Raw genomic sequence first — 27,927 nt, 5'->3', positions numbered from 1 at the left:
TCTTTCTCTGTTGTAGCTGAAGAAAGCCATCTCCACCTTGATCAACCCACCAGCCCCCAAGTGAGCCAGTGTGGGGGTCAGAACAGGAACCCAGCTGAAGGCTCCAGAGGCTGCACAGAGCCCCGCCCCTCTTCCCTCCCTACCCCCACCCCTCCAGCCCAACTCAGCTCCTCAGTGCATCAGGCAGCTCTACCCAGCTGAACAGGGCTCCATATTTATCACGGCCCACCCTGAGAGGACAACATTTCTCTGGTCTGGAAGGGACAAATCTCACCCTGGCGGACATGCCTTCAGAGATTATTCATGATCAGTAGCTCCTGAGAAAATAAAAGTAAAGATGATTCCAGAGCCACTGTTCATCCATCTTCTCCCACAAGAGTTTGCGTTTGGTCCCTTGGGTTCTAGCGTTGGCCTAGGCTAAGCTCGTGGGGCACCTGGTGTTCACAAGAGCGCCGCAGGCTGGGCCTGGGGTCCCTCAGCCTCCGCACCTTAGCAGGGAGATGGAAGGGAGAAAGAGTCTTTACCAGGTCTTCTGATGCTTGGCCTCACATATCAAAGGACCTTGTATGTGTGTGGTTCTGCCCTCCAGACTCAGTTTCCCTGACTGTGGTACAGCTGGGTAAAGCAGGGTCTCTGGGGTGTGGCTTTTTTACATCATCAAGACACGCCTGGGCTTCCTCCACTGAGGCCTCTCCCGTGTTTGTGTGTTGGAGGTAAGAGCCTTCCCTAATCCCAGACCCTCAGCCAGGGCTCAGCCATATCCTTCCGAGAAAAACCAGGTCGAGTTCATCCAGGATGAGCACAGTACTTTAATGTTACCCGAGAACCCTGTGGGAGGGGGGGGGATGTGAGGGAGAAAACGTGGGTCCTCTTGGCTGGGGAGCATGGAGGGTGGTCACAGAGGAACCGGGTAAGAGAGGAAGAACAGACAGACAGTCCAGAGACTGAAGAGAATCCAGGAGAAACGGTCCCACCTTCCATGAGGCCGATACCCAGACTGAATGGGGAGGGCTGAGCCCAGGTCGAGGTTGTCTCCCCAGACCCCCTCCAAACAACCCTCTTAATCTTTCCATGGTATCCTCCTGGGGGCCCGATGTCATCTCTCCTGGGGCTGGTTGGCCTGGTGTCTGCTTAGAGTCTTGGAGCAGGCTGTGGGCAGGTCCATGGAGGCATGGGCAGTCCACAGGAGTAACGGCCACTACCCCCGCCACACTCCACCCTGTGTTTGTACTGAGGAGTCAAGAGATGCCCCGTGGTACACTGGTACAGCTGGGCTCCCAGCAGGGCGTGCAGACAATGGACTGGCCAGCTTGCCTCAGTTGTAAAACACTTCATCTTCCTCTTCTGAAAGAGAGCCACTGTCCACTGACGGCGGTGAGCCGTGTAAGTGGGCCCCGCCATCAGGCCCCCGGGCCCCTGGCAGACGCTGCCGGTGCTGCTGGGTGGGGCTTGGGGGATCCTCTGGTGAGGGCCAGCCATCATCCAGGGTGAGGCCAGGGGAGCAGGCCAGGAGACTGTCATCCTGTGAAGGACCGCTCAGGAGGCTGTCCTGAAGGTAGATTGTCTCAAGGTCTAGAATACCAAAAGGGGGTACAGGGGAAGAGATGGGATTCTGCGTCCTGTGCCCTACCTCCCTGGGTACAGGAGGCCAGGGCAGGGTGAGGAGGCCTGTTATGTCTCTGTTAAGCTATAGAACCTCAGACAGGTCTCCAAGTCTCTCTCAGCTCAGTTTTCTCCCCATGACAGGGAGCAGAGAAAGTCAGAGCAGGCAGTGAGTATTGGGACAAGGGGTTTTCCTTCTGCTCCTCTGTCCCCTACCCTCCCAGTCATAGGGAGAATCACATGAAATGAACCAAGGGAAGGTTCATCAGAACCCAGGTTTGGGAAAGCAGCACCCACAATCCACCTAGTGCCAGCTCAGGCTGCACCCCACGCAGTCTCTCCTTTCTGATCAGGACAGTCCCTGGGAATGTGCGAGCCAGAACTACCAGCCCCAGTTTACTGGGGAAGAATGTAAGCCACCTCGGAGAAGGGGGAATAGGAAAGGAAGGAACCCTGTCATTGGTGTTACCCTAAGGGCTGCTCCACCTACCCTGACTTGATGTCCCTGCTGTACCTTGGAGCTGGAAGGCACCCTGGGTACTGTCCTCGGGCTGCAGTTCTTCGTCATCCAGAGAGGACCAGGCACTCAGAGTGGCCTCTGTGATGGCAAACTGCTCAGCGACCCCTGAGGTGGGGGGCAGCAAGATTAGTCTCAGTGAACAGGAAGGAAGGGGGTGCTCTATGCCTACATGGGCCTCTCTGAGCTGTCCCTCTGTGCCCAGGTGATGGAGGAAGCCACCGAGTGCCCCGCCCACCATGCTGTGCGTTTACTACACATTCAGTCAGACCCACCCTCAGGCTGTAGACCCAGCCTGTGGCATCCCTCTCCCCGTGCCCCCCCCACTCACCTGCAGCAAAACGTGCCTCACGCAGCTCGTCCGGGAGGCAGCAGTAATGTTCGTCCTCTGCTGGGGACAGCTCCCAGCCTGACTGCTGGGCGCTCCAGCCTTTCCACTCGATGAGGTGGGCCACTCGGCCACGGGCCATGGCCGTGGGCTTTGTGATGTGGTCCTTGATGCTCTGCACCACCCCTGTGAAGCCACGGATAGCTACTGGGCGACCGTCCCATCGTAAGCCCCAGCTTATGACACCCAAGTGCCTCAGCGCATCCTATAACCGTGACCAGTTCCTCTCACCGCAGCCTGATGCCCCTCTTTCAGTACATGGCCTGCCCGTACCGAGTTCCCAAACCAGCTACTCCTTTCTCCGGCTGGTCATGTGACCCAGCACACTCATGACTCCCCAGTCCTGGTGGAGTGGCCCTGAGCTCCCAGCTCTGTGTCCCGAGTCTGGTGAGTGGAGGAGCATCAGGGAGTGCTACCTGGAGGAGATGGCCTGGAATTGGGCTCTCTGAAGGCCTATTGGGGTGGGACGGATGGTGGCCAGGCTGGCTGGGATTTCACAGATGAGACAAGATTAAAGATACAGAAAAGCTGGCTCAACACCATACAACCAAGGGCCAACAAGAGGCTGGGAGCCTCTCAAGCAGCCAGACAGGGACTAGTGAGCCAAGGTGAAGACTTGGAATTGTCTATACAGCAAAGGAGGTCCACGGCCATAGCACGGCCAGACAGGAACCAGGGAAGAAGTAGACTTGGGATATGAATTGTATCCCAATGGAGAGACCAAAGTTCAAGGGTGGAGATGGGAGATGGGGCAATCAGGGGGACATCATAGGGACCCAGCAAGAGGCAGAGCCAGGGCTAGACAGGAGAAAGGCTGAGGGAGCTTAGGAGCTGACAGTCTAGATGTGGAAGGTGATGGAGACAAGGAAGACACAGCAGCAGTGCATCTTTACTGACTGAGGTGGAGAACGATCTGGGCGTTCCCAGAGCCCTTAAAGCCAGGCATGCTAAAGGCCTAGGGAAACCCTAGTTCCAAGGTCAGGGGAGACTGCCACAGGCATGAGGGACCAGGAACACGGCAATGATGGAGGTGAGGAAAAAGGGGAGACCTGCTCCCCTAGTGGGGTGCTGGCTGCAGAGCATTTGGGGAGGGGTAGTGTTTCTCGGGGCAGGAGAGACGACTGGCAGGAGTTTTGGGATGAGGAAGCTGCAGAGACAGAGATGGAGGGAAGCAGCCAGGCCCTCTGGGAACATGGAAGAATCTGATTTGGTGGAAGTCTACAGTGTGGGCATGAGCTGTGTGGGGAGGCCGACAGGCCAAGCGGCCTGGTAGGCAGTGTGGAGGGCTACCTGGAGCCGAGGTGTATAGCGGCCTGGATCCCCTCCCTGGCTTGCATGCCCTTCCCCTTGTGACCTTGGGAATGCTGCTCCTGGCTTCCTGCCACATCGTCTTCAGAGAATTACCATAGCTTTGGGGGCAGTCTCATGCCCTCAAGATGACACAGTCTTCACGGGCAACTGAGGACTGGACAGGAAGCAAAATCAAGCCCAGACACTTGGTCTTCAAGTGCCACTGAGCCTTCAGACCATCACACTGCAGAGCTTCCAGTGGGCTGAGGCAGAGAGAGTCTCACAGCTTTAACCAAGTCTCCACTGAGCAAAATCTTCGGCTTCCTTCACTCCCCAGGGATCTGCCCAAGAGCAATCCCCCCAGGGGATATAGTCCCCACTTAGGTTCTGCTTCTAGGGAACGAGACCCAAGGTGACGTGGGAGAACACACAGTTAGATACCCACAGCCTGCACCCTCCCCTCTGAGCCGTCTCTGGGGCCTGAAAACTCAGCAATTCAACTCCCGAGAGAGGAACCCAGCTTAAAGTCTGGCAACTTAGAAAACATTAAACCCAGCATGCCTGTGTCCCTTTGCCATCTGTAGCTCATGTCCGTGGAAGAGCATACAATCTTTAAGGGCCAGAGATGGGCTGTCCTGACCTACCCACAAGGGATGAAGTGGCCAGGGCAGCCACGCTGTAGTTGCTGGGGCAGGCTCTAGAGTCAGATATGTAGCCATTGGTGGTCTGGAAGCACCTCTGCAGAAAAAGGAAAAAGGGGGTAGGTAGGAAGGAAGGACAGACAGGCAGAAGACATCCCTCACCCCACCCCACCCCCTGCAGACCATTATTATGATCCACTCATCAGAAGATGGCCAGGGATCAGGCACAGAAAGTTAGGGAGGTCCTATCCATTCCCTCAAGATTTCCTTCCCTAGGCTGGCAGGACTGTGGCCTGGGCTGGGCACAGCAGAGGAAGGGAAGGTGATGTCAGTTGGGCTGGCTGAACTTGGGGCAAGGAAGCACACTGACCTGCCAAGGATCCCAACAGAAATCCATCTGCTTGTCCTGAAGCAAGAGGAGAACGGGGATTAGTCAGGGCTGGGGCACGTGGGGTGGGGGTGGGACAGTGAGCACATGACTATGTCCTGAAGTCCTTCATGGCAAGCGGATCCACCTTGTGGTGTTCTGAGAGGTCAAGATGTAGTCACCTCACGGGGCCCCTTGCTATACCCGGACTCCTCTCTGCACCTTCCTGATCTACATTGAGGAGCTTTGCTTGTACTCTTGAGAAGTTCTGGACAGATGGTAAGTTGTTCTAGGCTGGCAGCAGAACCTACCGTCTGCAAGGTTGAGTTACTTTGGGCGGAAGACCCTTGGGGCAGGGCTGTGTTTTCTAAATAAATCTGCCCCAGTCCCTGATGCCCCAGCCCAGTGCAGAGCCTCATCCAGCTGAGCACCAAGTCCTTGGTGCCCCTATTGCCCAGGGAGAAGCTGGGATTGGCAAGAAAGAAAGGAATTGAGAACGGTTTCTGCTTGTTTCAGGGAAATAAGAGAGCAGCCGGAGTCAGGGCAGGAGGAGAGTGATGGATGGCCAGTTACCTTGCCAGCGACATGGTCCGGAACAATGGTGGGTGGGTGGCTGGAAGGCAGGTCCTGGTTCAGGACGTCTGTGCCCTGGGGTCTGGGGCAGTTTTTGTGGGCACTTGTGAACAGATCTGGAAACAGTAATAACAAGAGAAATTTAGAAAAATCATGATTAGTGATATGGAAGGCAAAGAAATAGAAGCTTTTGAGCAGGGGGATCTCAAACCATCTCTGCTTTATGTGTGAAAGAAATAGACTTGGCCAAAAGATGGCTGAATGGATAAGCTAATCAGTAATGTAAAGGATACAAAATGAAGACACAAAGACCTGTAGTATTAGAAACAAGCATGGGTTATAATGCACACCCATTGTCCCAGCTATGAGGGTGGAGCAGGAGAAACATTGAATCCCAGGAGTTGGACCAGCCTCAGATACAAAGAATCATATTAATTGCATACTTGGTTTTGTTTTTCTCTCTTTCTCTCTTTCCCTCCCTCCTTCCCTCCCTCTCTCCCTCCCTCCCTCTCTCCCTCTCTCTCTCCCTCCCTTCCTCCCTCTCTCCTTCCCTCCCTCCCTCTCTCCTTCCCTCCCTCCCTCTCTCCCTCTCTCTTACTTACTTTCTTTTTTTTTTTGAGACAGGGTTTCTCTGTATAGCCCTGGCTGTCCTGGAACTCACTCTGTAGACCAGGCTGGCCTCAAACTCAGAAATCCACCTGTCTCTGCCTCCCAAGTGCTGGGATTAAAGGCCTGCACCACCACCGCCCGGCAATCCCTCTCCCTCCCTTCCTTCCTTCCTTCCTTCCTTCCTTCCTTCCTTCCTTCCTTCCTTCCTTCCTTCCTTCCTTTCTTCCTTCCACAGGCTTTCTCTGTGTAGCCCTGGCTGTCCTGGAACTCACTCTGTACACCAGGCTGGCCTCGAACTCAGAAATTAAACTGCCTCTGCTTCCCTAGTTCTGGGATTAAAGGTATCTGCCGCTGTCACCTGGTTGAAATTGTATACTTTGTAAAAAAGAAAGAAAAGGCTGGGGTTGGAGATGTAGCCCAGCAGGTAGAGTATCTACATAACTTATATAATATCCTGTACACATCTGTAATTCCTGCACTCCAAGGTAAAGTCAGGCAGATCAGAAGTTCAAGGTCATCTTTGGGTATGTGGCAAATTTGAGGCTAGCCTGAGCTACATGAAACTTCATCTCTGAACAAATAAATAAATGTAAAGTGTCTGGTTCCTTCTCGTCTGCCTCTGTCTTGAGACAGAACTTTCTATGTAGCCCAAGCTTCTTGCCTCAGCCTGCTAGGCAGCTGGAACTATAGGTCTGTGTCAATGAACCCCCACTATTGTATTTTTTTTTACTTTATATTTTTTGAGACAGGATCTCATCATGTAGCTCTAACCAGCCCTGACTGGCCTAGAACTTTTTATGTAGGCCAGCTGGCCTTGAACTCACAGAGATCCACCTGCCTCTGTCTCTCAAGTGCTAGGATTAAATGGGTGTGGCACCGCACTAGTATAGATATTTTTAATTTAAAAATGTTGCCAAACAATGGTGGCACACACCTTTGATCCCAGCATGAAGAAGGCAGAGGCAGGAGGATCTTTGTGAGTTTGAGCCCAGCCTGGTCTACAGAGTGAATTTGCTGGAGAGATGGCTCAGCAGTTAAGAGCACTTCCGGAAGACCTGGGTTCAGTTCCCTGCAGCTATAGTGCAGTTCATAGCTATCTGTATTTCTTGAGGACCCTATGCCCTTCTCTGCTCTCTGGGTATCCATGCATAGTGTGCAGACATTCATGCAGGAATACACCATACACATAAAATAAGACTTTTTGGTTTTTTTAAGACAGGGTTTTTCTGTATGGCTCTGGCTGTCCTGGAACTCACTCTGTAGACCAGGCTGGCCTTGAACTCAGAAATCCACGTGCCTCTGCCCCTGCCTCCTTGGTGCTGAGATGAAAGGCGTGCATACTGGCTCAGTTATAATTTTTTAATGTTCTTTACTTTTTAAAATTAATTTAGACTAACATACAAACACATTCTATATTTTCCTTTTACTTTGAGACAGAATTTTCATGTTTGTGTGTGTGTGTCTTTGTGTGTGTGTGTGTGTGTGCGCGAGAGAGAGAGAGAGAGAGAGAGAGAGAGAGAGAGGGAGAGAGAGAGAAAGAGAGAGAGAATATGTGTACTAGGCTGGAGAACACTTGGGTGTTCTTCAGGCGCTGTCTACTATGTATGTACATATGTATGTGTGGATACATGCATGTATTTATTCATTTATTTTTGAGGCAGGGTTTCTCAATGGATCAGAACTTGCCATGTAGGCTAGACCAACTAGCCAGTGACCCTCTATCTGCCTCTGGGCCCCAGCGCTGGGACCACAAGTGCAGGCTACCATGCCTGGCCTCCTAACAAGGGCTTGGAGGATGGAATGCAGGAAGGTTGCCAACTGAACGGATCTCCCCAACCCTCACTTGGTCTATTTTATTGGTCACAGCATCCCCAGCGCCTGCCACAGGGCTCAGCACACAGCAGGTTCTCATTAGAGACTTCTCAAAGGAAGGAAGCAGGGACTTCAGACATCAGTGCAGCAAGCCAGCGTTAGTTAAACAGCAGATGGATCAAAACAGCTGGACCAGCCACAGACAGGTCAGGGAAGAAAGGGGTCCCAACAGAGGAAAGGACCTAGAGCCGACACCTCAGGAGCATCCAGCCGGGCTGCAGGGAGGGAAGGGAGTGTGGGCCTGCGGTCAAGGTGAGAGTTCTCAGCCAAATTACATTCTGAAGGAACCCAGAGGATCTGGGACCTACCCAAGGCTGGGATACACAGCCAAGGCAGAGAGTCTGGAGCCAGGCTGTCTGGGACACTACAGGAGAAGACAAGGTGATGGCTAATGTCCTCTCCTGCCCCAAAGTGACCCAGACATAAGGAGGGCAGGGCACAGAGGACCACATGGGTCCTGAGAGTGAGGGCGGAACCATGTGTTCACTCTCTGCCTGCCCAGCACAGCCTGCTGTGTGCCGGTCCTGGCCCTGTGACCCTGAGTTATCTTTGCTCTTCTCTGGGCTCCAGCACCCCCCAAGTCTACAGAGGAAGGACTCCATGGTGCGGCTGGGGGCCCGTCCTTCAGTAATCATGCAAGCCATTCCTTAGGTTTATCTCTCATTTATTTGAGGCTACTTATTTGTTTGAATGGTCTCTAGCCGGAAGTCATAACTGGGGCCTTATACACGGCGGGCAAGCTCTCTATCACTGAACTACACCCGCAGCCTGCTGTTCACCACGTCTAGCTAAACAATAAAATAAGAACGGAAGCACATGGAAATTATCAGAGCCAGAAGCAGCCTGCGACTCAGTCCTGTGTCACGAAGTGTCTATGGGTCATGGGGATGCAGGCATGTGCTCCTGTGTGTGTGTGTGTGTGTGTGTGTGTGTGTGTGTGTGTGTGTGTGATTCCCACAAGTGAGAATTTCCTAGCTGTGTACACTGGGTCAAGATAAAAAATATACTTGTTGCCGGGCGGTGGTGGCGCACGCCTTTAATCCCAGCACTCGGGAGATAGAGGCAGGTGGATTTCTGAGTTCGAGGCCAGCCTGTTCTACAGAGTGAGTTCCAGGACAGTCAGGACTATACAGAGAAACCCTGTCTCAAAAAACCAACACACACACACACACACACACACACACACACACATTTGTTCACACAGGTCTGTCTTAGTTACTTTTCTATTGTGCTAAAAGACACCATGACTAAGGCAACTTATAGAAGAAATAGTTAATTGGGTGGCTACAGTTTCAGAGGGGAAGTCTGCAGCCATCATGGAGAGGAACAGGGCAGCAGGCAGGCAGGTATGGTACACATCTTGATGCACAAGCAAAAAGCAGAGAAAGCTAACCAGAAATGACATGGGCCTTTGAAAATTCAAACCCCATCTCCGGTGAAACACTTCCTCCAGGAAGGCCACACCTCCCAATCCTTCCCAAACAGTTCCATTAGAGACCAAACATTCAAATATATGAGCCTTTAGGAGCCTTATACTTTATGCCTTATACTTTAAGGTATAAAAATAACAGCATGACAATAAATAAATAAATAAATAAATAATAACAGCATGAATCCTGCTGGACCAGGGAGACATGACTCCCAAAAGTTGGTCTACCACCATCACACATATAATGTCATATGGACCCCTCCACACACACATAAGTAAGTGTAAAAAAGGAAAAAAAATCAGGGGCTGGAGAGATAGCTCAGTGGTTAGAGCACTGGCCACTCTCCCAGAAGACCTGGGTTCAATTTCTAGCACCCACATGGCAGCTCACAACCATCTGTAATTCCAGTTCCAGGGGATCTGATGCCCTTCTCTGGCTTCTCTGGGTACTAGAGACACACACGGTGCAGACAGACATGCAGGCAAAACACATATAAAATAATTTCCTTCAAATTAATTAAAAATTTTGGGCTGGAGAGATGGTTCAGCAGTTAAGAGCACTGACTGCTCTTCCAGAGGTCCTGAGTTCAATCCCCAGCAACTGCATGGTGGATCACAACCATCTGTAATGGGATCTGATGCCCTCTTCTGGTGTGCATGAAGACAGCTACACTGTACTCACATACTTTAAATAAATAAATAAAAATAAATATTGTTTCTTTATGTTTGAGAACTGTGACTAGGTATGGTGGTTCATACTTGTGATCTCAGCACTGGAGACTGAGGCAGGAGGATCAGGACTTAGAAGCCAGTCCAGGAGTATATAGTATATTCTAAGTCAGCCTAGATGACACAGCAACACATATAAACACACACCACACACACATACACAGACACACTATGTACCATATGACACAGATATAGACACACCATATACCACAAAGACATAGACACAGACACACACACACCACACCACACACACCACACCACACCAAACAAAAAGTTCTGGAATTTTGCATGTTGTGCAAAGCCCAAGTCTGTCTAGTTTTAGGGTGGTGCTGGGTACCTGGATGGGTGTTGGGACACTTCTAGACTCCCTGGGCACCCCTGAAGCAGTGCACTTCAGCTACAGAGTAAGGGGTGACAGGGATGATAAGGGAGCCAGCACAGCAGGTGACAGCAGAGGTTGGCTGAGGTGCTGGTGGGCTGGTGGCCTCCTGGCTTCAGCCTCCCCTGCCTGCCTGCCCTCTGTCCCATCTGGGATCCAGGCTCCCTACCGAAGTCTCCCTCTGCCCCTGAAGGCTTTAGCTCCATGATGTCATGGGCCGGTTGCTATGGAGATGTCAGGTAATGAAGCAGCCCAGGGTGAAATCACAAGCTGCTCTTAGCCCAGCTGGGACTTGGCCGCATCATGGCCTTGGTGACTGGAAAAACACATTGTCAGATAGGTTGGGGCTGGGGGACAGCCCAGGGGACCTCTAATGTCTGCTATTTTGGAAGCTTTCCCCAAGGGAATTGTGTGGTGACTCTCTCCTTTCACTACTTCTTTTACCTCAATGTCCGAGGACCCTTCTTGAACCTGCTCCCTACCCACTCCTCAGGCTACAGGAGTGACCAGCCTCCGGTTGAAGACCATTTAGATCCTTCCATGAAAGGAATGTCATCCAGAGGTCCCCTCCATCCTTCTGCTTATCAAGAATGCTTCCCAATCAGACAATCAGCCTAACCACCCAGACAGTTCTCCATAACATCTAACCTGAGCCCTTCACCCTGTGGTGCTGCCCTGCCAGCTTTATTTTTTCCGGCTTGGTTCCCGGCAGACTCTGGGGCATAGCCCCTCAGTTTCCTCACACTTGCTTCAGAGCTGTCCAGAGCTTTTATAGCTATTCACTGAGGCTCTGTGTCCCAGCCCCTTAGTCACTGTGGTTGCCACCTGCACCCAGAATGTTTCTCGGAGGCAAGAGAATTAGCCTGCGGCCACTTGGAAGGAGGCAGTGTAGATGGAATGAAGACAATTCTTTCCCAGCAGCACATGGGAGTTGAAAAGCTGATAAGCACGGAGCTGGGCCCAAAGCTCCCGGTGCTGCTTCCCCGGAAGCCAGCCTCCCCAAAGCGGCTCTGCCATCTATAGCAAATGGATGCACCAGGTGGTCCCTCCAGCCGTGACACGCATCAGCTGTGCTAGGCTCTGGAGAGAAGCAGTCTTCTGTGTGCCCTGCTTCCTATCCATGTGTGCTGAGGGCTAAAGAGATCAATGCCGTGGTGGTCCGGACTCCCTCAGAGGAACAACCCTGTCTCTGTCCCTCAGTTTGTCTTTCTGGACAGTGGGATTCCTGAGCCCTGTTCCTGGACTGGAGTTTGCCTTGGGAACCCTCTGGTCCCTACAGATAAGAGACCAGGAGAGTGAGTCATTGGCCTCTCTGCCTGGTGAGTCCCAGCCCAGAGAGCAGGCCCAGAGAAGTTGGCAGAGGACCATTCTCCAATGTCCTCCCAAGCCACCTTGGGCCATGAGGGTCATGGAATGGTCTGGTTGGCTGAGCTTGGATGTGCCCCAGGAGTCCCTTTCTACCCCCAACCAAGGGTTTCCACTCACCCCAGCTCCTTCCTGATCCATCTCCCCTCCTGGGGCCCAGTCCTACTCCCACCGCACACCATCTCTAGGCAGCCTGCCAGGTTGGCCTAAGCCAACGAGGTGACTCCCTTGAGGGAGAAGCCTCTCCCAAGAGGACACACTGCCTGTTTATTAGGCATCTGCTCTGTGTTAGACACCAAGGTGATTCCTCACCTATGATTTCGCTTTGAATCCTGCAAAGTAGGTAGCAGCATGCCCACTTGACAGATGGGAAAGTGAAGTCTGGGAGACTTATCCAAGGCACTGGGTAGTAACTGATTTGGTCACAGCTCAAATCCTGGGGACAGGATGAAAGTCCCACCACCAAGTAGTGCCCATCTCCAGAAAGGGACCTCCAGTCATCTTTTCTGTGGTGCGTGTGTATGAGTCAGCACTTGCCCCACTAGACTTCTTTAAACGTAAAACTGTTCCTCCCCTCAGACTGAACTCTTAGAAAGCAAGTCCCGTCTACTCTAAACCTCCCACAGAGCCAGCCCACTGCAAAATTGCTCCCAGCAGGAGCTCCGGCAGGCCCCCTCAGGACTCATCCTTCAGGACATATCAGATGTTTGTTTGACTTTTCAGAAGAAAGTCTTCAGTGGCCAGTGTCTGCTCTGCTAACAACCAGTGCACTGGACACTAGAGGCCCCCTTAGGATAGGCCTGGACGCTGACAGGTCAGCTGGAGGAAAGGGCTGTGATGGGAGGGTCTATAGAGAAGCTCTATACCCAGGGGACAGAGGTGGGCACAGAGGGACCCAGGGACGGAGAGGGGTGGATACTGGCTTCTTTTTTTTTTTTTTTTTTTGGTTTTTTTGAGACAGGGTTTCTCTGTGTAGTTCTGGCTGTTCTGGAACTCACTCTGTAGACCAGGCTGGCCTCGAACTCAGAAATCCACCTGTCTCTGCCTCCCAAGTGCTGGGATTAAAGGCGTGCGCCACCACCGCCCGGCGGATACTGGTTTCTATCTGTTCCACTCTGCTAAATGCTACCAGTGCCAGCAAAACCTAACCAGACAGGAGGCCTTTAAGTGATCCCAGAAATCTGTTCAGGACTGTTGGCCATGCATCAAGTGCTTTGGGGGAGAACAGGGAACCTTTGAGAACACAGAGTGTGAGGTGGGGTCGGGGCTCAGTACTGGGGCCTACAGGACCTGCATTTGCATCTGGGTAACCTGGGGAGTGAGGTTCTGCTCCTCTGTGAACCCACTTCCCTTCCAGGTTCAAGGAGAACTAACTGGGTCAGGAGAGCAGAAGTTAGCTCAGCCTGACTCAGGATAAGCATATAGTGGAGTAGCTTAAAAAAGACGAGCCAGAGGCCCTGGCTGTGCCTCTGTTGACAGGGTGATTGCCTGGAATGTGTGAAACCCTGGGTTCAGGTCCTTAGCACAACATACACGAAGCATGGTGGTACACGCCTGTCATCCTAGCACCTGGGCAGCAGAGGCAAAAGGATCAGAAGTTCAAGGTCATCCTCAGTTGCATAGCAAGTTCAAGGTTAGCCTGGGCTACTGGAGACCGTATTTAAACAAGAAAAAAAAAAAAAAAAGGGCAGACAGGGTTGCCCAAACATGAAATTCTAGCATTTGCGAGACAGAAGCAGGAGGATGACCTTGAGTTCAATGCCAGCCAGGCACTACAGAATAAGACCCTGACTCAAAAATAATAAATAAATATAAAGTTGAAAGTTAAAAAAAATAGAAATAGATAAAGAATACAAGCTAGTTCTTAGATGCAGTGTGTGTGGTCAGTATCCCACTGTGGTACCCACTGCCTGAGGCAGGAGGGGGTCCCATTTCCCACCAAAAATCCTGGAGTAATCGTCTGCGGGAAGGCTGATACACTAGCCCCACGAGAGAAGTAGCTATTGAGTATTGATGTCGCCAGTATTGGGGATAAGGGTGTCTTCACACTGCGACCCTCCCCCACCCGATGCTAACACTCCACCATTCCCAGCCCCACTCAACTTGCTAAGATTACATACTGGGGGACACTGGTAGGGACTGGGGACTCTAGATCCCCTAACCCAGCAGCAGAGGCTAACAGCTGGGTAGGGTGGATCTCTCATGGCCTGGACCTGGAGTAGGGGGACCGGCTAGATAGAGTTGGCTCTAGGCTCCCGTGGGACATGAGTGATCCCCAGCCTCCACTTCAGGCTCTGAACATGGCCCACGGAGACTCTTGGCAGGTGGGGACTGTGGTCAATAACTGAGACAGGTGTCAGAGCTGAGGACAGAGGACCCCAGAGATGCCTGACCTTCACAAGGCCAAGGGCTGGCTGTGCGGTGCTGAGGCTGAGGGCCCAGCTGTGGAGAACTCAGACCCAGGTCTTTACTGTTTCCCAGTTTATGGCCCTAGGAAAGGTCACATAGTCATTTGTAAAATGGAGACTACGAAAGTATTTGGCCCATTAGTTTTTGTGCCTGCTTGATTCAGAGTAGAACTCAGTGAGCCACAAAACTGCCCAGTGACAGAAAATCAGGTGACCTCTGCCCAGAGGGTCATCAGCTGGGTCTCCAGAAGAAGGGTTGTCCTCTGTCCGTGTATCCCCAAATCTCTCTTTTTTAAGTTGCTGGGGTGCACGTTCAGACCAGCGGGGTCTGTCCTCTCAGAACAGAGAGAAGTTAAGACAATACAGCCCGATCTGGGGGTGTCACTCAGGAAGGCCAAGGTGCGGGATAAAGAATGGAGACTGTCTCAGCCAGTGAGACCACCGACTGCCCTGGCAGAGGGGACTACAGGGAGAGCATGGGCGTTGGAGGCCCCAAGTCACAGACTCACAGTGTGACCTTGACAGGCATCCCTGCTGTCTGGCCTTTATCCTGTACTCGGTGGTTCTTGTGTTCATGAGCCAGTGCACGCAGGTATGGGTTGGCCAAGGGATGGAGAAGGGACCTGGTCACTAAGGAACCATCCAGATACCTCATACCCACAACTGCCTCCAAGGGAGACTACCCATGAGTCTTTGGGGTTTATAAGACCAGCTCAGACTTGGAGAGTGGAGCTAAAAGACACTTCATGGCTTTCTACTCTGAGACCTGCTTTACTGGCCAGGTGCTATGCTGGGTTCTCACCAGATCAGGTGCTGTGCAGGGTTCTTCAGGTCTCACCAGACCAGTTACTGTTCCGGATTTCCCAGCTGCTTCTTTACGTGGTGCCTGACACCGAGGAGGTACCACATCACCACCAATCAGCTTGAACCAACTTCATACAGCCTGACTCTGTTCCTCCCCTCCCATCCCCATGACCCCCCTGCTGACACTTTCCAGGGACCCCCCCTGAGTCACTTCCATGAACACTCCCCTAGGAACTTGAGAGCAAAACCTCCTCAGAGTCCAGAAAATGTGAGAGGACTGCTGTTCAACATTCCCCAGACCAAGGTCCCCACGGGGCCTGCCCAGCCCACTCGAAGGCCACTTAACCTTTCTCTGCCTGGGTAAAACTACCGGAGTGCCAAGTACAAGGTCTTCAAAGACCTTGGGAGGGGGACACGGGGGGGGGGGAAGACTTGACCTCTGTACATGCCCACTCCCAGCCCCTCCCCCTGCTCCCACAGCGAGTAAGAGTCCCAAGTGGGACAATGGCCCAACCTCTTTTGGGGGGGGTTGCTTTGTTTTGATAAATGCTCTCATGTAGCCCAGGTTGGCCTCGAATTCTCTATGCTGTGGATGCTGGCCTTGAACTCTTGATTTTCTGAGTGCTGGGATTACAGGCATGTCCCCACACCTCCCAACCTCTCTTCTAAAATATTACTCCAAAGATAAATATGCCCTCCCCTCCCCAGCGTCTATGAAAGATCCTATGCCACCCCCCACTTACAGACAGTACTCCCCCCAAACCCCAGATATGAGGGATAATCACTCCAGTTCCCTGGAATCACCTTGGAATAACCAAGGTGCCAGGTGACAGACAAAGGCCCAAGGGTTACTGGAAACATCAGCTGTCCTCTGTCCTCTCCTGTCCCCTGAGCAGGGGTGGGGGTGGGGATGGAGTTAGGGATGAGGGTGAGGAAGAGCGAGGCTTGAAAACCTGTTCATCCCCCCTGAACCCTTCCTGCCAGGAGGGTTCTGGGGCTAAAGACACAGGCACCCCGGAAGGAAAGGGATCCTGGGCTAGGAAGGCTTCGTCTTGAGGAGCGGAGCAAGGTCTGTCTGTCTTCCCGGAGCTCAGTGGCCCATAAGAGGACCAGAAAGAACCGGAAACCTCCCTCCCCTCGCAGGCACACTGCAGGAGGCGTGTAGCTGCGGGGAAGAAAGCATGGCACCGGGACCTTGCTTCATGCCACCTGCCGGGTGCCGAGTGGGGCGTGGGGTGTGGAGACCTCTGCCCGCTCTGCGCGCTGCTCGCCCTCCTCCCGAGCTCTGTCCCCAACCCCGGGGCATCGTGTCCTCTGGGGCGCGGCTGGTCCATGAAGGGCGGACACCCACCCTGGCTTCCCCAAGCGGAGCGCTGGTGCCCCCGCCCCTTGCCGCGTCCCGGGCCGCCCTGTCCTCACCTCGCGACACGCAGGATCCCATCACGGGGCGGCGTGGCCCGGCCACTGCGCCTGGGGTGCGGTGGGCGGCCGCGCGCTCATGTCTCCGCGGGCCGGGGCTGCGCGGCTCGGCCTCCGCTCGCTCCTGGGTCGTCGTCCCCGCCGCCGTGTCCGGATCGCCTCGCGCCGCGCCCGCAGCTGCCAAGGCCCGGCGACACCGCGGTGGGCGGGGACCCGGGGAGCGCGAGGGGGCGGGGCTGGAGTGCGCCCCGCCCCCTCCGTACCAGCGCACCTGTTGTCACTAACCAAAGTACCGCAAACCAAAGTAACGGGGGACTCGGCCCTGTAAAGAGGACTTCTAGCTTCAGACCTGAGTAGCGCCTGCTTTCTGGAACTCAAGGTCAGGGGAGGGGGAATTCTGCACGGATGAGCCTCATACCACTGTGCACAAAGAGGAAAACCGAGCTTTATTTTATTTTAGTGTGTGCGTGTGCGTGTGCGTGTGCGTGTGCGTGTGTGTGTGTGTGTGCATGTGCGTGTGTGTGTTCCTCTTCTCACACATAAGCACTGTGTGCATTCACATGCACTCATTCAGGATCCCAGAGAGAGTGACAGATGCTCTGTGGCAAACCTTGCCAGGCCTGAAGCACCTGTGTCTGAGGTAAATGTCACCTCCCTCCTCCCCTGGACATTCCTATTCCCAGGCAGAAGAGTCACTGGGTCTGTTTACCAGACATGTATCACTAGAGACAGCCCTGAGGGATGACTACGGCTTAGAGCAAGGGTCTGAAGACCCTGTGCAGAGCAGAAGCCAAGCCTGGTGTGGCTGCCTAGGGCTGGGAAGTTGAGCTATTGAGTAAAATCAGAGTGGAGGTGGCCCCATGGCATCCCTGGGGTTGTCAGACCTAGGTGTGAGTGAAGACTCGGCTCATATGGACAGTGTTACTTAAACACACAATTGAATCTGAAAGGGATACACGTGGACACCACTGCTTCCTAAACAATACAGGACAACAGCATTTACCAGACAATGGGCATCACAGATAACCCCGAGACCAGTGACTTACAGTGCATAGGAACAGGGGTGAGGTCACTTCTATAATGCCAGCACTTGGGAGGTAGAATCGGGGGGGATCAGAAGTTCAAAGTCATGCTTCGTTACCTAGTGAATTCAAGGTCAGCCTGGCTACATGGGACCCTGCCTCAAAAGAGAAAAGGGGGAAGAAAATAAAGTATATGTAAGGTTGTGAACAGATTATGAGGAAATACCATCAAAGCGCTGGAACCCCTGGTGGACAATCCCTCAAGGACCCCAAGGGTTGGCTGTTATGACAACATAAATGACAGCAGCCTCCTCTATTCACAGAGGGAACCGAAGCACCGAATACATGTAAGTATGAACCACACTTGAACGTCCATCCTCCGGTGTTCTGTTCCGGCTGCTCCGGGCCTAGGTACTCTGCTCTCCAAGCCTGGCCTCTCTGAGGTGCCTGTGAAGGGCCCTTCCTTGATCATAAGGACACCCAGATGGCTCACTTGATGTCGGGGGTGCTCCTGCCTCTTTGTGGAGAAGGAAAGACAGATCTGCCTATGGCCAAGCTCTGGTCCTGTCCAGTGCATGCGACCTGGTACAGAGCAGGCAGATGTGTCTGCCCTTCTGACTGGATGTGACTTGGAAGCAGGGCTCTCTGACTCACCATGATGTAAGGGCAGGGACTGGTCACGGCTGCTGATGTTCCTGCTGGCAGCATAGCAGCCTAGGGACTGGGGGAGGGGGTGATGTGAGAAGACCCATGAGGAGAGGAGAGACAGGGTAGTTCCCAGGATAGGGGGGTGCCTGGGATGGAGAACGGTGGACAGGATAAGCAGAAGCATCATCTGGACTGCCTGCGTGGCCAGCTCAGGGACACAGGTGTCTGGGGCAGGGATGGATGCTTCTGTCTCTCCCATGGATTTATACTGCTTAGCTTCCTGCTGATTCAATCTTGTCACTGAACGGCACTGGAACCGTCCTGAGACCGGGCCCTACTGGGGGAAGGCACGTTGTGGCTTTTCTTTGCAAGTCCACATTCACCTCCCCAGTCCTTGGAATTCTGCTGAAGCAGACAATGTCCAGACAGGTCCAAGATGTGTGGCTGCCCTCTCCAGGATGGTCTGTCCTTTCGCAGTTCACCCCACAGCCCATCTGCCCTGTGACCTTTCCCTGACCTCCTCGGGTGCCCTCCTGACACACTCATGGGAGAGAGGGGAAGAAACCTGGGAGGACCGTGCCAGGCGGTGCCCATCAGCCCACATGTTCTGTTCTCCTGGCATGAGTTTGAGGACCCAGAGCCCCGTCCCATGGCTGTCCATCAATGGGCAGACATCTGCATCTCTGAGAGTCTGCCCTGCTGTGGGCATTGAAGCATGGAGAGGGGACACTGCAAGGCTGAATGGGAGGACGATTAATCAGCAGGAGTCACTCCAGTGGTGAATCAGACCAGTGCCTGCCTGGTTGTCCCAGGGTCAGTGGGGACACAGTGGAGAGAGCCATGCGTGAGCTGAGCTCAGGGTAGGATGGAGAGTGCTGCCTCCATAGCCAATAAACCCTGTGAGGTGACATCTCCTGTCAAGGGCCAAGTGGACATGGGGACAACTTCAAGTCTATGGTGACCCCAAAGCCCGACATTGAAGGTTGGGTAGAGTGCTGGTAGCTAGAACTGGTGGGTGGCTCTCTGTACACAGAGGCTTGAAAACAGGGACACACTTGGAGGCACTCTGGGCACATGTGACCCCCCCACCCCCAGAGAGCAGTGGGAAACGGCAAGGCTGTACCCCTCCCCCGGACATTCTAGAGGAATCTCTATTGAACACAACAGCAGCCATCTTCATCAGCTCATATGCGCCTGCTTGCAAGAGGCTGTTGGCTTGCTGACCTCAGATACTGTCTCAGAGGAGAGGATGGATCATGGTCGAGACACCATCACCCCGCCCCTCATCAGCAGGTACTTGCTGAGCCCTGATGTGTCAGACAAATCTGTATGGTGCAGAGGTTCCTACACACTTGGGCCTGCAGTGTCTGTGCAGGAATTCAATGTTGGGGTTTCTCCTGCTATGACCAGGGTCCACTTGGAACTACAGTCCTGGCAACATGGGCAGGTAGAGCCCTTGAAATGGAGAAAGGACTTGGCCTAGTCTGGGGCTTGGGAGGCATATCCTGGGAGCAGTGAGGATGGAGCCAGCTGCCCAAGAGTATATGAGATTGAGGAGGAAGAGGAGGAGGAGGAAGAGGAGGAGGAAGAGGAGGGAGAAGAAGAGGAGGAGGTGAAGAAGAAGAAGAAGAAGAAGAAGAGGAGGAGGAGGAGGAGGAGGAGGAAGAGGAAGAGGAAGAGGAAGAAGAAGAAGAAGAAGAAGAAGAAGAAGAAGAAGAAGAAGAAGAAGAAAAGGAGGAGGAGGGAGAAGAGGAGGAAGAAGAAAGAGAGACACAGAGACAGACAGAGAGAGAGAGAGAGAGAGAGAGTCTGTCAGTGGTCTGGGGGTGGGAGGAGGGACACAGGAGACTGAAAAGAAGGCAAAAATCTTGGGTAGGTTCCAGCAATCAGAGCTTGAAGACTTTCCAGAATGATCTAGAAATAAGGCTACGGGCCGACTTGAAATGTGTCCATCCTCACCCAGACTGGGGCTTCCAACTGGACTCATAGGGCATAAGTCTCCCTGACCCCCAACATGAGGTGAACTAGGGTGGGGTGCATGCACACCCTCAGTCTGTGGGGGAGGCAGAGTCCTGAGAGAGTTCAGTTTGATCGAGGCAGTGACAGCCACTGTCCGTGCCAGGGAGAGACAGAGAAGCCTTGGAGTCAAGAGTACTGTGGAGTAAAGAGGGATATTAAGTTCATTTCTCAAATACCTAGTGTAGTCTTGGACAATGGTGGCTTCGTCACAGCAGGGTCCTTCCTCAGAGTTCAGGATGGGTGCTGTAACTCTGATTCTGAAGATCTCTGCAGACAGGAGTCCCTGCTAGAACCAAGGACTAAGTTGTCTTGAGTTGTACATGTCATGCAGCAAGTGACCACCAGGGGGCAGCCTGAGACAGCATCGTTCTAATTCGTTTTTCTGTTCCTTTTTGCCCTTGGCCAACTGACACAGAAAGTACCACGCTGGCAACACTGGCCCAGCCAGGGCTCAAGGTTGTGCACACTGTGATCTGAACTTGGTACCCGGTGAGTGGGAGGGACTGTAACACTGTCCCAGCTCTGGTCACTGGGCCCTGAGATTTACCATGAATGTCTGCATGTGTCACCTCTCCTGAGCCGAGACTACAAGGCTGCATCCCGACACACAGAAGGGGGGCCTTGTTCTAACAGAACATCTCTACATAGAATACATCCCCTTGGCCTGACATCTGTGTAGTACTGAGCCCACTATGCAGACGTGGAGACTGAGAGCCAAGAGACCGCAGGATCCAGTGCACGCACAGGGTGGGATGGGGGTGGGGGTGGGGGTGGGGTTGCGGTTGCTGCATGTGGCTAGGTGATACTTTTAGAGATCTACCTGGCTGGAAGTCCCAGGGGCCAGAGGAGGAGCTCTAGGAGCCTGGGAAAGTCATGACCTAAGAAAGCCACACTCAGCTACTCAGGGGCGGGGGACTTCCGGAGAGAGCCGGATGTCAGAATCTTCACACATCCAGGTGGGCTAAGCAGAACAAGAGGTTCCCAATATGTCAGGGGGCTGATAGACCCCTCAGGGAGTCCCAAGTCTGACAGGAGAGACACAGATAACCGCTGTACCCTGTCCTGATCACTGGGGACGTTGATATGAGGCTAGCCAGCCTAGAAGCTTACATAAGTGTCATGACACCTGGTCATGAGGTTGGCCCTTACCATTAAGGCGCCCTGGTGAGCCAGATGGGACCTTGGTGGGACTTAGTGGGGAGGGGAAGGCAATTCAGGTGTTCTGATAATAACAGCATGGCGCACTGGATGGCATGAGTTCATTTAACCCTCCAGTAGCCCGGGAGGTGAGTCACATGTGGCAGCTCTTAGAAACACCGCACCAGGGGTTGGGGATTTAGCTCAGTGGTAGAGTGCTTGCCTAGTAAGTGCAAGGCCCTGGGTTTGGTCCTCAGTTCTGGAAAAAAAGAAAAAAGAAAGAAAGAAAGAAAAAAGAAACACCGCACCACTCAGCTACACCTCAGCCCAGTTCCCTTTTGTCATAGTCTGTGAGATGATTCCAAACCCGGACACTCCTGGAACCTCTGGAACCAGCAGTGCTCTCTATTCCTAGCTCTGGATATTTGAATAAGTCATACGTACACCCCCTGGCCCTGGTCAGGCCACACCATACATGTCGGTGCTTTGAATCCTGCCCCTTCACCTTCATCTTCCTTCTCCAAACTTCCTGTAAGATGCTCACCACCCACACAATGGGATGCGGAGGAGAGGGTACAGGCAGGAAGACAGCCTTTTCCATCTGGGAGATAGAAAGCTGGTGTTAGCAATCTCCAGCCCATAGACTGTTTCTATAAGTGACGTTTTATTTCAACACATTCACGACTATTCATCCACCTGTTTTCGATAGATGTTGCGCTTTTTAATAATGGAAGTGTGGCGGACATGGCCTGGCCCCCAAAACTCAGAATGGAAGCCAGTATCTGGCTGAGGGGATACCAGGCTCAGAAGCACCAGGAGGAGCAGAACAGAGGGGTGGGAGTTGAGACTGTGGGTCAGACAGGCTGACTTTTCTTTCTTACTCCCGCCCTCAGGTGCCTGAGCAGGTTGGCCTGGGAAGATGGTGGCCAAAACACATGGCTTGGCTTCTCTGAAAGTCAGGCTGGCTGGGTCTGGATTCTCTTCTCCAGCTGCTATTCATACCAGGCTAGTGGAAAGTCCTGCTGGCATCTGCCCTTTGGGAGCTGAATGGGAACTAGACAGATAGACGGTGACTCTCTTTTCTGGGAGCTCACAGGAAACTGTGAAGAGATGTCCAAGCTGAAGTCCAGATCAGAAGTCAGAGCCAATGAAATCTGTTCTTCTTCTCATCTTCATGTGCCTTCCAGCCACTCCTGAAACATCCCCCAGTCATCCGGGAGCAGGGAATACACCTTGTCTATACAGGTTAACAGAGACCTATGATGTTTGATGAACTAGCCAAGTCCTTGGTCCATGTCTGCAGGCAAAGCTCCAATTGTCCTTGGAAAGCCCCCGATGGTATTTAGGACAATGGTTTCTAGCTCAAGACTTATTCAGGCAAGTCCGTCCCTGCTGGGCATCAGTGTGGTCGTCAGGAACCAGGAGGGGGCTGGGTAAATGCACCTGGAAGATCCTCCGGCTGCACATGCTATGGCTCGCCTTTTCTCCTTTCAGGCCTCAGTTTGTCTCTGTAAAATGGGGACATGAATGATGGCCCTCCCACACTCTTCCAGCTGGTCCCAGTCCAGGGAGATCACAGATGGGAAAGCGCTTTGAGCTCCATGGAAGAAAGGAATTCTATAAACCTAGGGGGTTATTATGCTGAAGATCTGGAAGCAAGCATGGGCTCGCACCCAGAGGCCTACAGGAAGTTTAGTCTGGCCAGTAGAGGGCTCTATGGAGAAGCTAGGTGGGCCTTGAACTGGAATCCATTTGATCCATGAGAGATCAGTCTAGACATCAAGCCTGCTGTGAGGGATTTGGGGACACGGCTATGAACGTAGGAGAATCCTTCGGTATGGTGGTGGGGTCTGGCAGGGTAAGGACATGAAGCAAACTTGCCTTCACCCAGTGAGTTGGGGGCGAGGATAGGCACTAGACAGGCATAAGGACTCTCTTGCCTGGGAGTCTACAGAAAACTGAGGAGCGTCGATGTCAAGACTGAAGCCTCGGTCAGAGCTTCAGGCTCCAGACTGCCCATCCAAGAGCATCCAAGTCCAGGATCAGACTGTGTCACCTGGGGGCAAGTTCCTTGGTTCTCAAGGTATCTAGTCCTCCCCATAAAAGGAGAGGCATCATTGCCTCTGCTTCCAGAGCCGCTATAGATTGACTGACCAATCCCTGAGCGACAGCTCTTAAAACAGGGCTGGACTGTGCAAACCGCCCCCCTGCTGTCATCATGGGTTACTTAACAGTCTAAATACTGGCAGTAGGCCCTGGCCATTCTGCTTTCCAGCCCTGGAGAGAGCCAGAGCCCCTGGGAAATGGGCAGCACAGGTGTGGGAGGGGCAGCAAAGGGACCCAGGTGAGCCTTGTCAGACCTGGGTGAGAGCTGACGGCTGTTCCCAGGGGTTGAGACTGTGGTTATCAGGATCATGTACTAGGAAGATCTTTCCTTCTGATCTCATTCCCTACCCGGGGTGGTCTGAAGTGGCAGGGACCACGTCAAAGATAGAATAGAGAGAGGCGGGGACTGAGGTTCAGAGAGGAGGACGAACAATGGGGGATGAAAGGGATTTGAAGGAAGACAGGTAACAGCCAGTCCTAACCAGCCAACCAGCCAGCATTCTCCTGTCTGAGACCCTCTCTCAGCCACAGTCTGTTCCTCTGAAATGGAGAAGTAGCCTTTTAGGTTACAGGGCTTCCAAGACCCCCTAAGATGGTCTGGGCCTCCAAAGAGTTCAAATGACCCCTAACATCTAGGGTGAGACCCCTCAGCTCACAAAAGCCCGGAGCTGGCTCTGTGCCTGCAGCCACCAAACCTTTTTGTATAGAAGACCAGTTTATGAAGAAAACTCCCAAAACAAACAGAGCTCAGCTGGCTGCCCCTCCCCAGCCTTGCCTTGCCCAGCCCTACCCACTCTCGCCTTTCCAGCCCTGGATAGGGAGGGTAGGGAGGAGACCCAGAGCCCTGGGAACCTGTTTTCCCAGCACAGGTGTGGAGGGGGGTAGTAAGAGGTCAGGGTGGGCCTTGTGGGGGCCCCAGACATGGAAGAGAATGATAGCTTGTCCAAGAAGCTGAGACAGTGGGCATTGGGAGACAGGTTAAATAAACCAATTCCAGAAATTTCCCTATGTCTAAAGAAAGGCATGAGTCCCTCTGGGAGAATGACCTGGGAGGTGACCCACAAGGTCCCCCTGGGAAAGATAGGAGCCAGCTTGGGGAGGGGCCGCTCACTCTATCTGAGGTTGGAGATTCTTACAGGATCTAACAATGGAACTAAGGAAGCCAGAAGTGCAGCAGAGCTGGTAAGAGAAAACCCTGGGCTGGAGAGATGGCTCAGTGGTTAAGAGCACTGACTTCTCTCCCTAGAGGTCCTGAGTTCAATTCCCAGCAACTACATAGCAGCTCACACCCATCTGTAGTGGGATCTGATGGTCTTCTCTGTTATGCAGGTATACATCCAAACACAGCACTCATATGCATAACTAAATAACTTTCTTCTTTTAAAATCAGTATCCTGGGGCCCAGAGAGACTGCTCTGCAGTTAGGAGCACCAGCTTGCTCGAGCAGAGGACCCTTGGTTCCTAGCACTCACTTGCCAGCTTCCAACAATCTGTAACTCCAGGTCCAGAGGACCTGACACCCTCTTCTGGCCTGCTTGGATGCCAGGCACACACATGGTGCACATGCAAGCAAAATGCTCATGCACATAAAATAAATTAATTAATAAAAAAATTTTAATTACAATTCTTGCAGGGTGTGGTGGCATATATCAGCAATCCCAGTGCTTCAGAGGAAGGGTTACTGCAAAGCCAAGGCCAGTCCTGCTGCACACAGAGCATTCTAGGCCAGTCAGGGCTTCATAGTGAGACCCTGGCTCTATAAATAAATAAGTAAGCAAACAGACAACCGCTCTGGTGGCAGTTGGGGTGTGGCTAGGAGTCCACGTGCTGCCAAGCATTTGCCAGGATCTGGTTTTCATCTTCATTCTTGAAGGAAAAACCACAGGACTCTGTACACACAGAGTAAGAGCAACCCGAGAGCTCAGACTCAGGCCGGGAGGGATGAGTCTTTTGAAGAGGACTGTGCAGATGGATAAACTGAGACTCGGAGAGTGGGGCTGGAATTCTAAGTAGAGTTCTATGTCAGGAGACGTGTAGGAAGAGGAAGTCTGCTGGGGCCCCTGCCTGGGTCGGGTTCCTCTTGGGACCTAGAGTTTCACAGACATTGCAGGGCCTTGCTGAGTCGGGGCAGGAACTGAGCTGGGGTAAGGGAGGGTCCTGGAAGGCTTGGGTGACAGGTCAGACTCATAACAACATGGCTGAAGAGGAAGGAGCTGCATCTCTGGGGATAGTCATGTTCTCTTTCTCTATCCTGGCGAGCCTCAGGAAGGCTAGCCTCTCAGCACCTCCTGAGCTGTAGCTGGAAGACCCATAGGGCTCAGAGAAAGCCCTGTTTTGGAGTTCCTGTTCTGGTGTTTGTCAAAACTTTCTGCACATCTGCTCACCCAGATAGGGAACTCATGACAGATAAAAGTACAGATACCACCAAAGGCCAGCTTGGTGAACCAGTGAGTTTTATTGGGATTTCCTACAGGGATATCGATGAGGGGTTACAGAGAGGAGCAGAAATGACTTAAAGACAGCTCAGTCACCAAAGCCCACCCCAGTATGAGTGACAGCTCACAAACTAGGAACCTGGAACACACTGCACGGTCTGCAAGCAGCTCAACAGGTTGTGAAGCGGTCAGCTCAGGAACTTTGGAAAATTCCACCAGACCCCTCCCCTCCTGGAAGAGAAAGGTCATAGAACACCTAGGCACCCCTCCCCTCCAGAAGGGAGAGGCTAATTAACATTCCTCAGACCACAGGGGATGAGGACTGACCTGTGGGTGGGAGAGACCCAGAGCACGTGGACACATTCCACAGGATGGACCGTTGGCCACCCCACCCACAGACAAGGGAGGTCCTTGCCACCTCATTCCCTAAAGACCAATCACAGTCTTCTGCTAATCATATTGTGCCTAGCTGCTGTTTCTCTAAAAACTATTATGGCTCACTGAACGAGCTGTGTGGGCTCGCTGCCTCTCCTTCAGGTGCAGGATGACCCCAACGCATTGGAACAATAAATTCCTCTTGCTTTTGCATCGAATCTCAGCTCCCCATGGTTTGCTCAGGGGGGACCCGGTAAGCTAAGGCTCTCCAGAGTCTTACATTTGGAGTGTCCTTTCCAGCTGTTTCAGTTGGTCTAAATTACTCTTCTGGGTAGCTTTTCAGGCCTTGGGGTCTTCTCAGCTCAGCTGAGTTTTTATTGCTTGCTCTGACAGGGCAGGGGCCTAGTGAACTTTATCAGTTTCAGGGACTTCCTGAAGCTATTTCGAGTTGTTTACCTTCTTGTTTAAAGGGTTTCCTGCAAGATGGAATGTTTTGTAAGACTCTGGGGAGCCTTCCTGGGTCAAGCATATTCAAACCACCACATTCACTCTCTGTTCCTCTGGGACAAATAAATCTCCTTTGCTAAGAACTTGGTCTTGAGGTTCTGAGCCGATACTGAGATACTGACCCCTTCACAGTTGGTGTTCTTAATCACTGAACCATCTCTACAGCTCCCGAGCCAGTTTCAACTCTTGGACCCTTTCCTTCCTCCACCACCCTTCATTGTCAGCCCCACTGCTCTGTGCCGCCAATGGGGACAGGTGCCCTCTGATCCAACTGTACCTCCCACCACTTCCTCTTGTGTGGTCCCAGCCCAGGTGGAGGCAGTGCAGAGCTGAGGAAACCTTTCTGTGTAAAAGACACAAGAAGCTCAGAGAAGTTGAACTAAAAGGGAGAGTCAGGTTAGGGATATAGCTCAGTTGGTAGAGGGATTGCTTAGCATGTAGAAGGCCCTGGGTTCAATCCCCAGCAGATACAAGCCAGACCTAGTGGTGCAAACCTCTATAATCCCAGTGCTTAGGAAGTGGAGGTAAAAAGACCAGAAGTTGGGGCTGGAGAGATGGCTCAGAGGTTAAGAGCACTCACTCACTGTTCTTCCAGAGGTCCTGAGTTCAATTCCCAGCAACCATAGGGCAGCTCACAACTGTCTAGTAGCTGTAATTCCATGAAATTTGATATCCTCTTCTGGTGTGCAAATGTGCATGCAGACAACACACTGGTACACATAAATCAATAAATCTTTAAAAAAAAAAAAAAGGCCGGGCTGTGGTGGCGCATGCCTTTAATCCCAGCACTTGGGAGGCAGAGGCAGGCGGATTTCTGAGTTCGAGAGTTTGAGGCTAGCCTGGTCTACAGAGTGAGTTCCAGGACAGCTAGGGCTATACAGAGAAACCTTGTCTTGAAAAACAAACAAACAAACAAACAAAAAATCAGAAGTGTAAGGTTATCCTTGACAACATAGCCAATTTGAATTTTGCCTGGAATACTTGAGACCTTATCTCAAAAACAGATAGATACGCAGTGGGGGGTGCATCCTTTTCCACCCTGGCCCAAAAGGATGATGTGGCTGGACCAGCACTGGCCTCATTGTGGCTGCTGTTTCCAGTTTTCAGAGTCTGTTGACTGTAATCTTGCTGCTTATGTCCTAACCCTGGAACCCAATGTCCTGGACAGAAATAAAACTGGACTATTGGGAATATTTTGGAAGTGTGCCCAAATTGGTGAACTCGAGAGTCCTTGCGTCGCCATATGCTGTATGATGACAGCCTTCAGCATCCTCGGCATACAGTAG

At 52.6% G+C, this 27,927-nt stretch overlaps 2 protein-coding genes and 1 pseudogene across 3 annotated transcripts in view; 2 read left to right on the top strand and 1 right to left on the bottom strand.

Moving 5' to 3' along the window:
- LOC114609591 (chloride channel protein ClC-Ka) overlaps nucleotides 1-345 on the top strand; it is an 18,876-nt gene extending 18,531 nt beyond the window's left edge. Inside the window, exon 20 of one of the 2 annotated variants that reach the window (XM_028753952.1) lies at nucleotides 17-345. In XM_028753952.1, the coding sequence (XP_028609785.1) occupies nucleotides 17-64 (48 nt within the window). In that variant the 3' untranslated portion in view covers nucleotides 65-345. The remainder of the gene's footprint in view (nucleotides 1-16) is intronic. The other variant, XM_028753953.1, reaches the window with a different exon arrangement.
- Nucleotides 346-791: 446 nt separating this feature from the next.
- Fam131c (family with sequence similarity 131 member C) lies at nucleotides 792-16,512 on the bottom strand. Its single transcript, XM_028754039.1, has 7 exons — nucleotides 16,393-16,512; nucleotides 5,379-5,494; nucleotides 4,809-4,844; nucleotides 4,442-4,535; nucleotides 2,451-2,633; nucleotides 2,117-2,227; nucleotides 792-1,572 (listed from the first exon to the last, which is right to left on the bottom strand). The coding sequence occupies exons 1-7, from the start codon at nucleotides 16,412-16,414 to the stop codon at nucleotides 1,316-1,318; spliced, it is 819 nt and encodes a 272-aa protein (XP_028609872.1). The 5' UTR covers nucleotides 16,415-16,512; the 3' UTR covers nucleotides 792-1,315.
- LOC114609623 lies at nucleotides 16,472-27,927 on the top strand (annotated as a pseudogene).

Source organism: Grammomys surdaster, unplaced genomic scaffold (genome assembly GCF_004785775.1).
Source record: "Grammomys surdaster isolate TR1022 unplaced genomic scaffold, NIH_TR_1.0 125977, whole genome shotgun sequence".
Classification (NCBI taxonomy): Eukaryota; Metazoa; Chordata; class Mammalia; order Rodentia; family Muridae; genus Grammomys; species Grammomys surdaster.
This window is presented reverse-complemented; position numbering and strand designations above follow the sequence as displayed.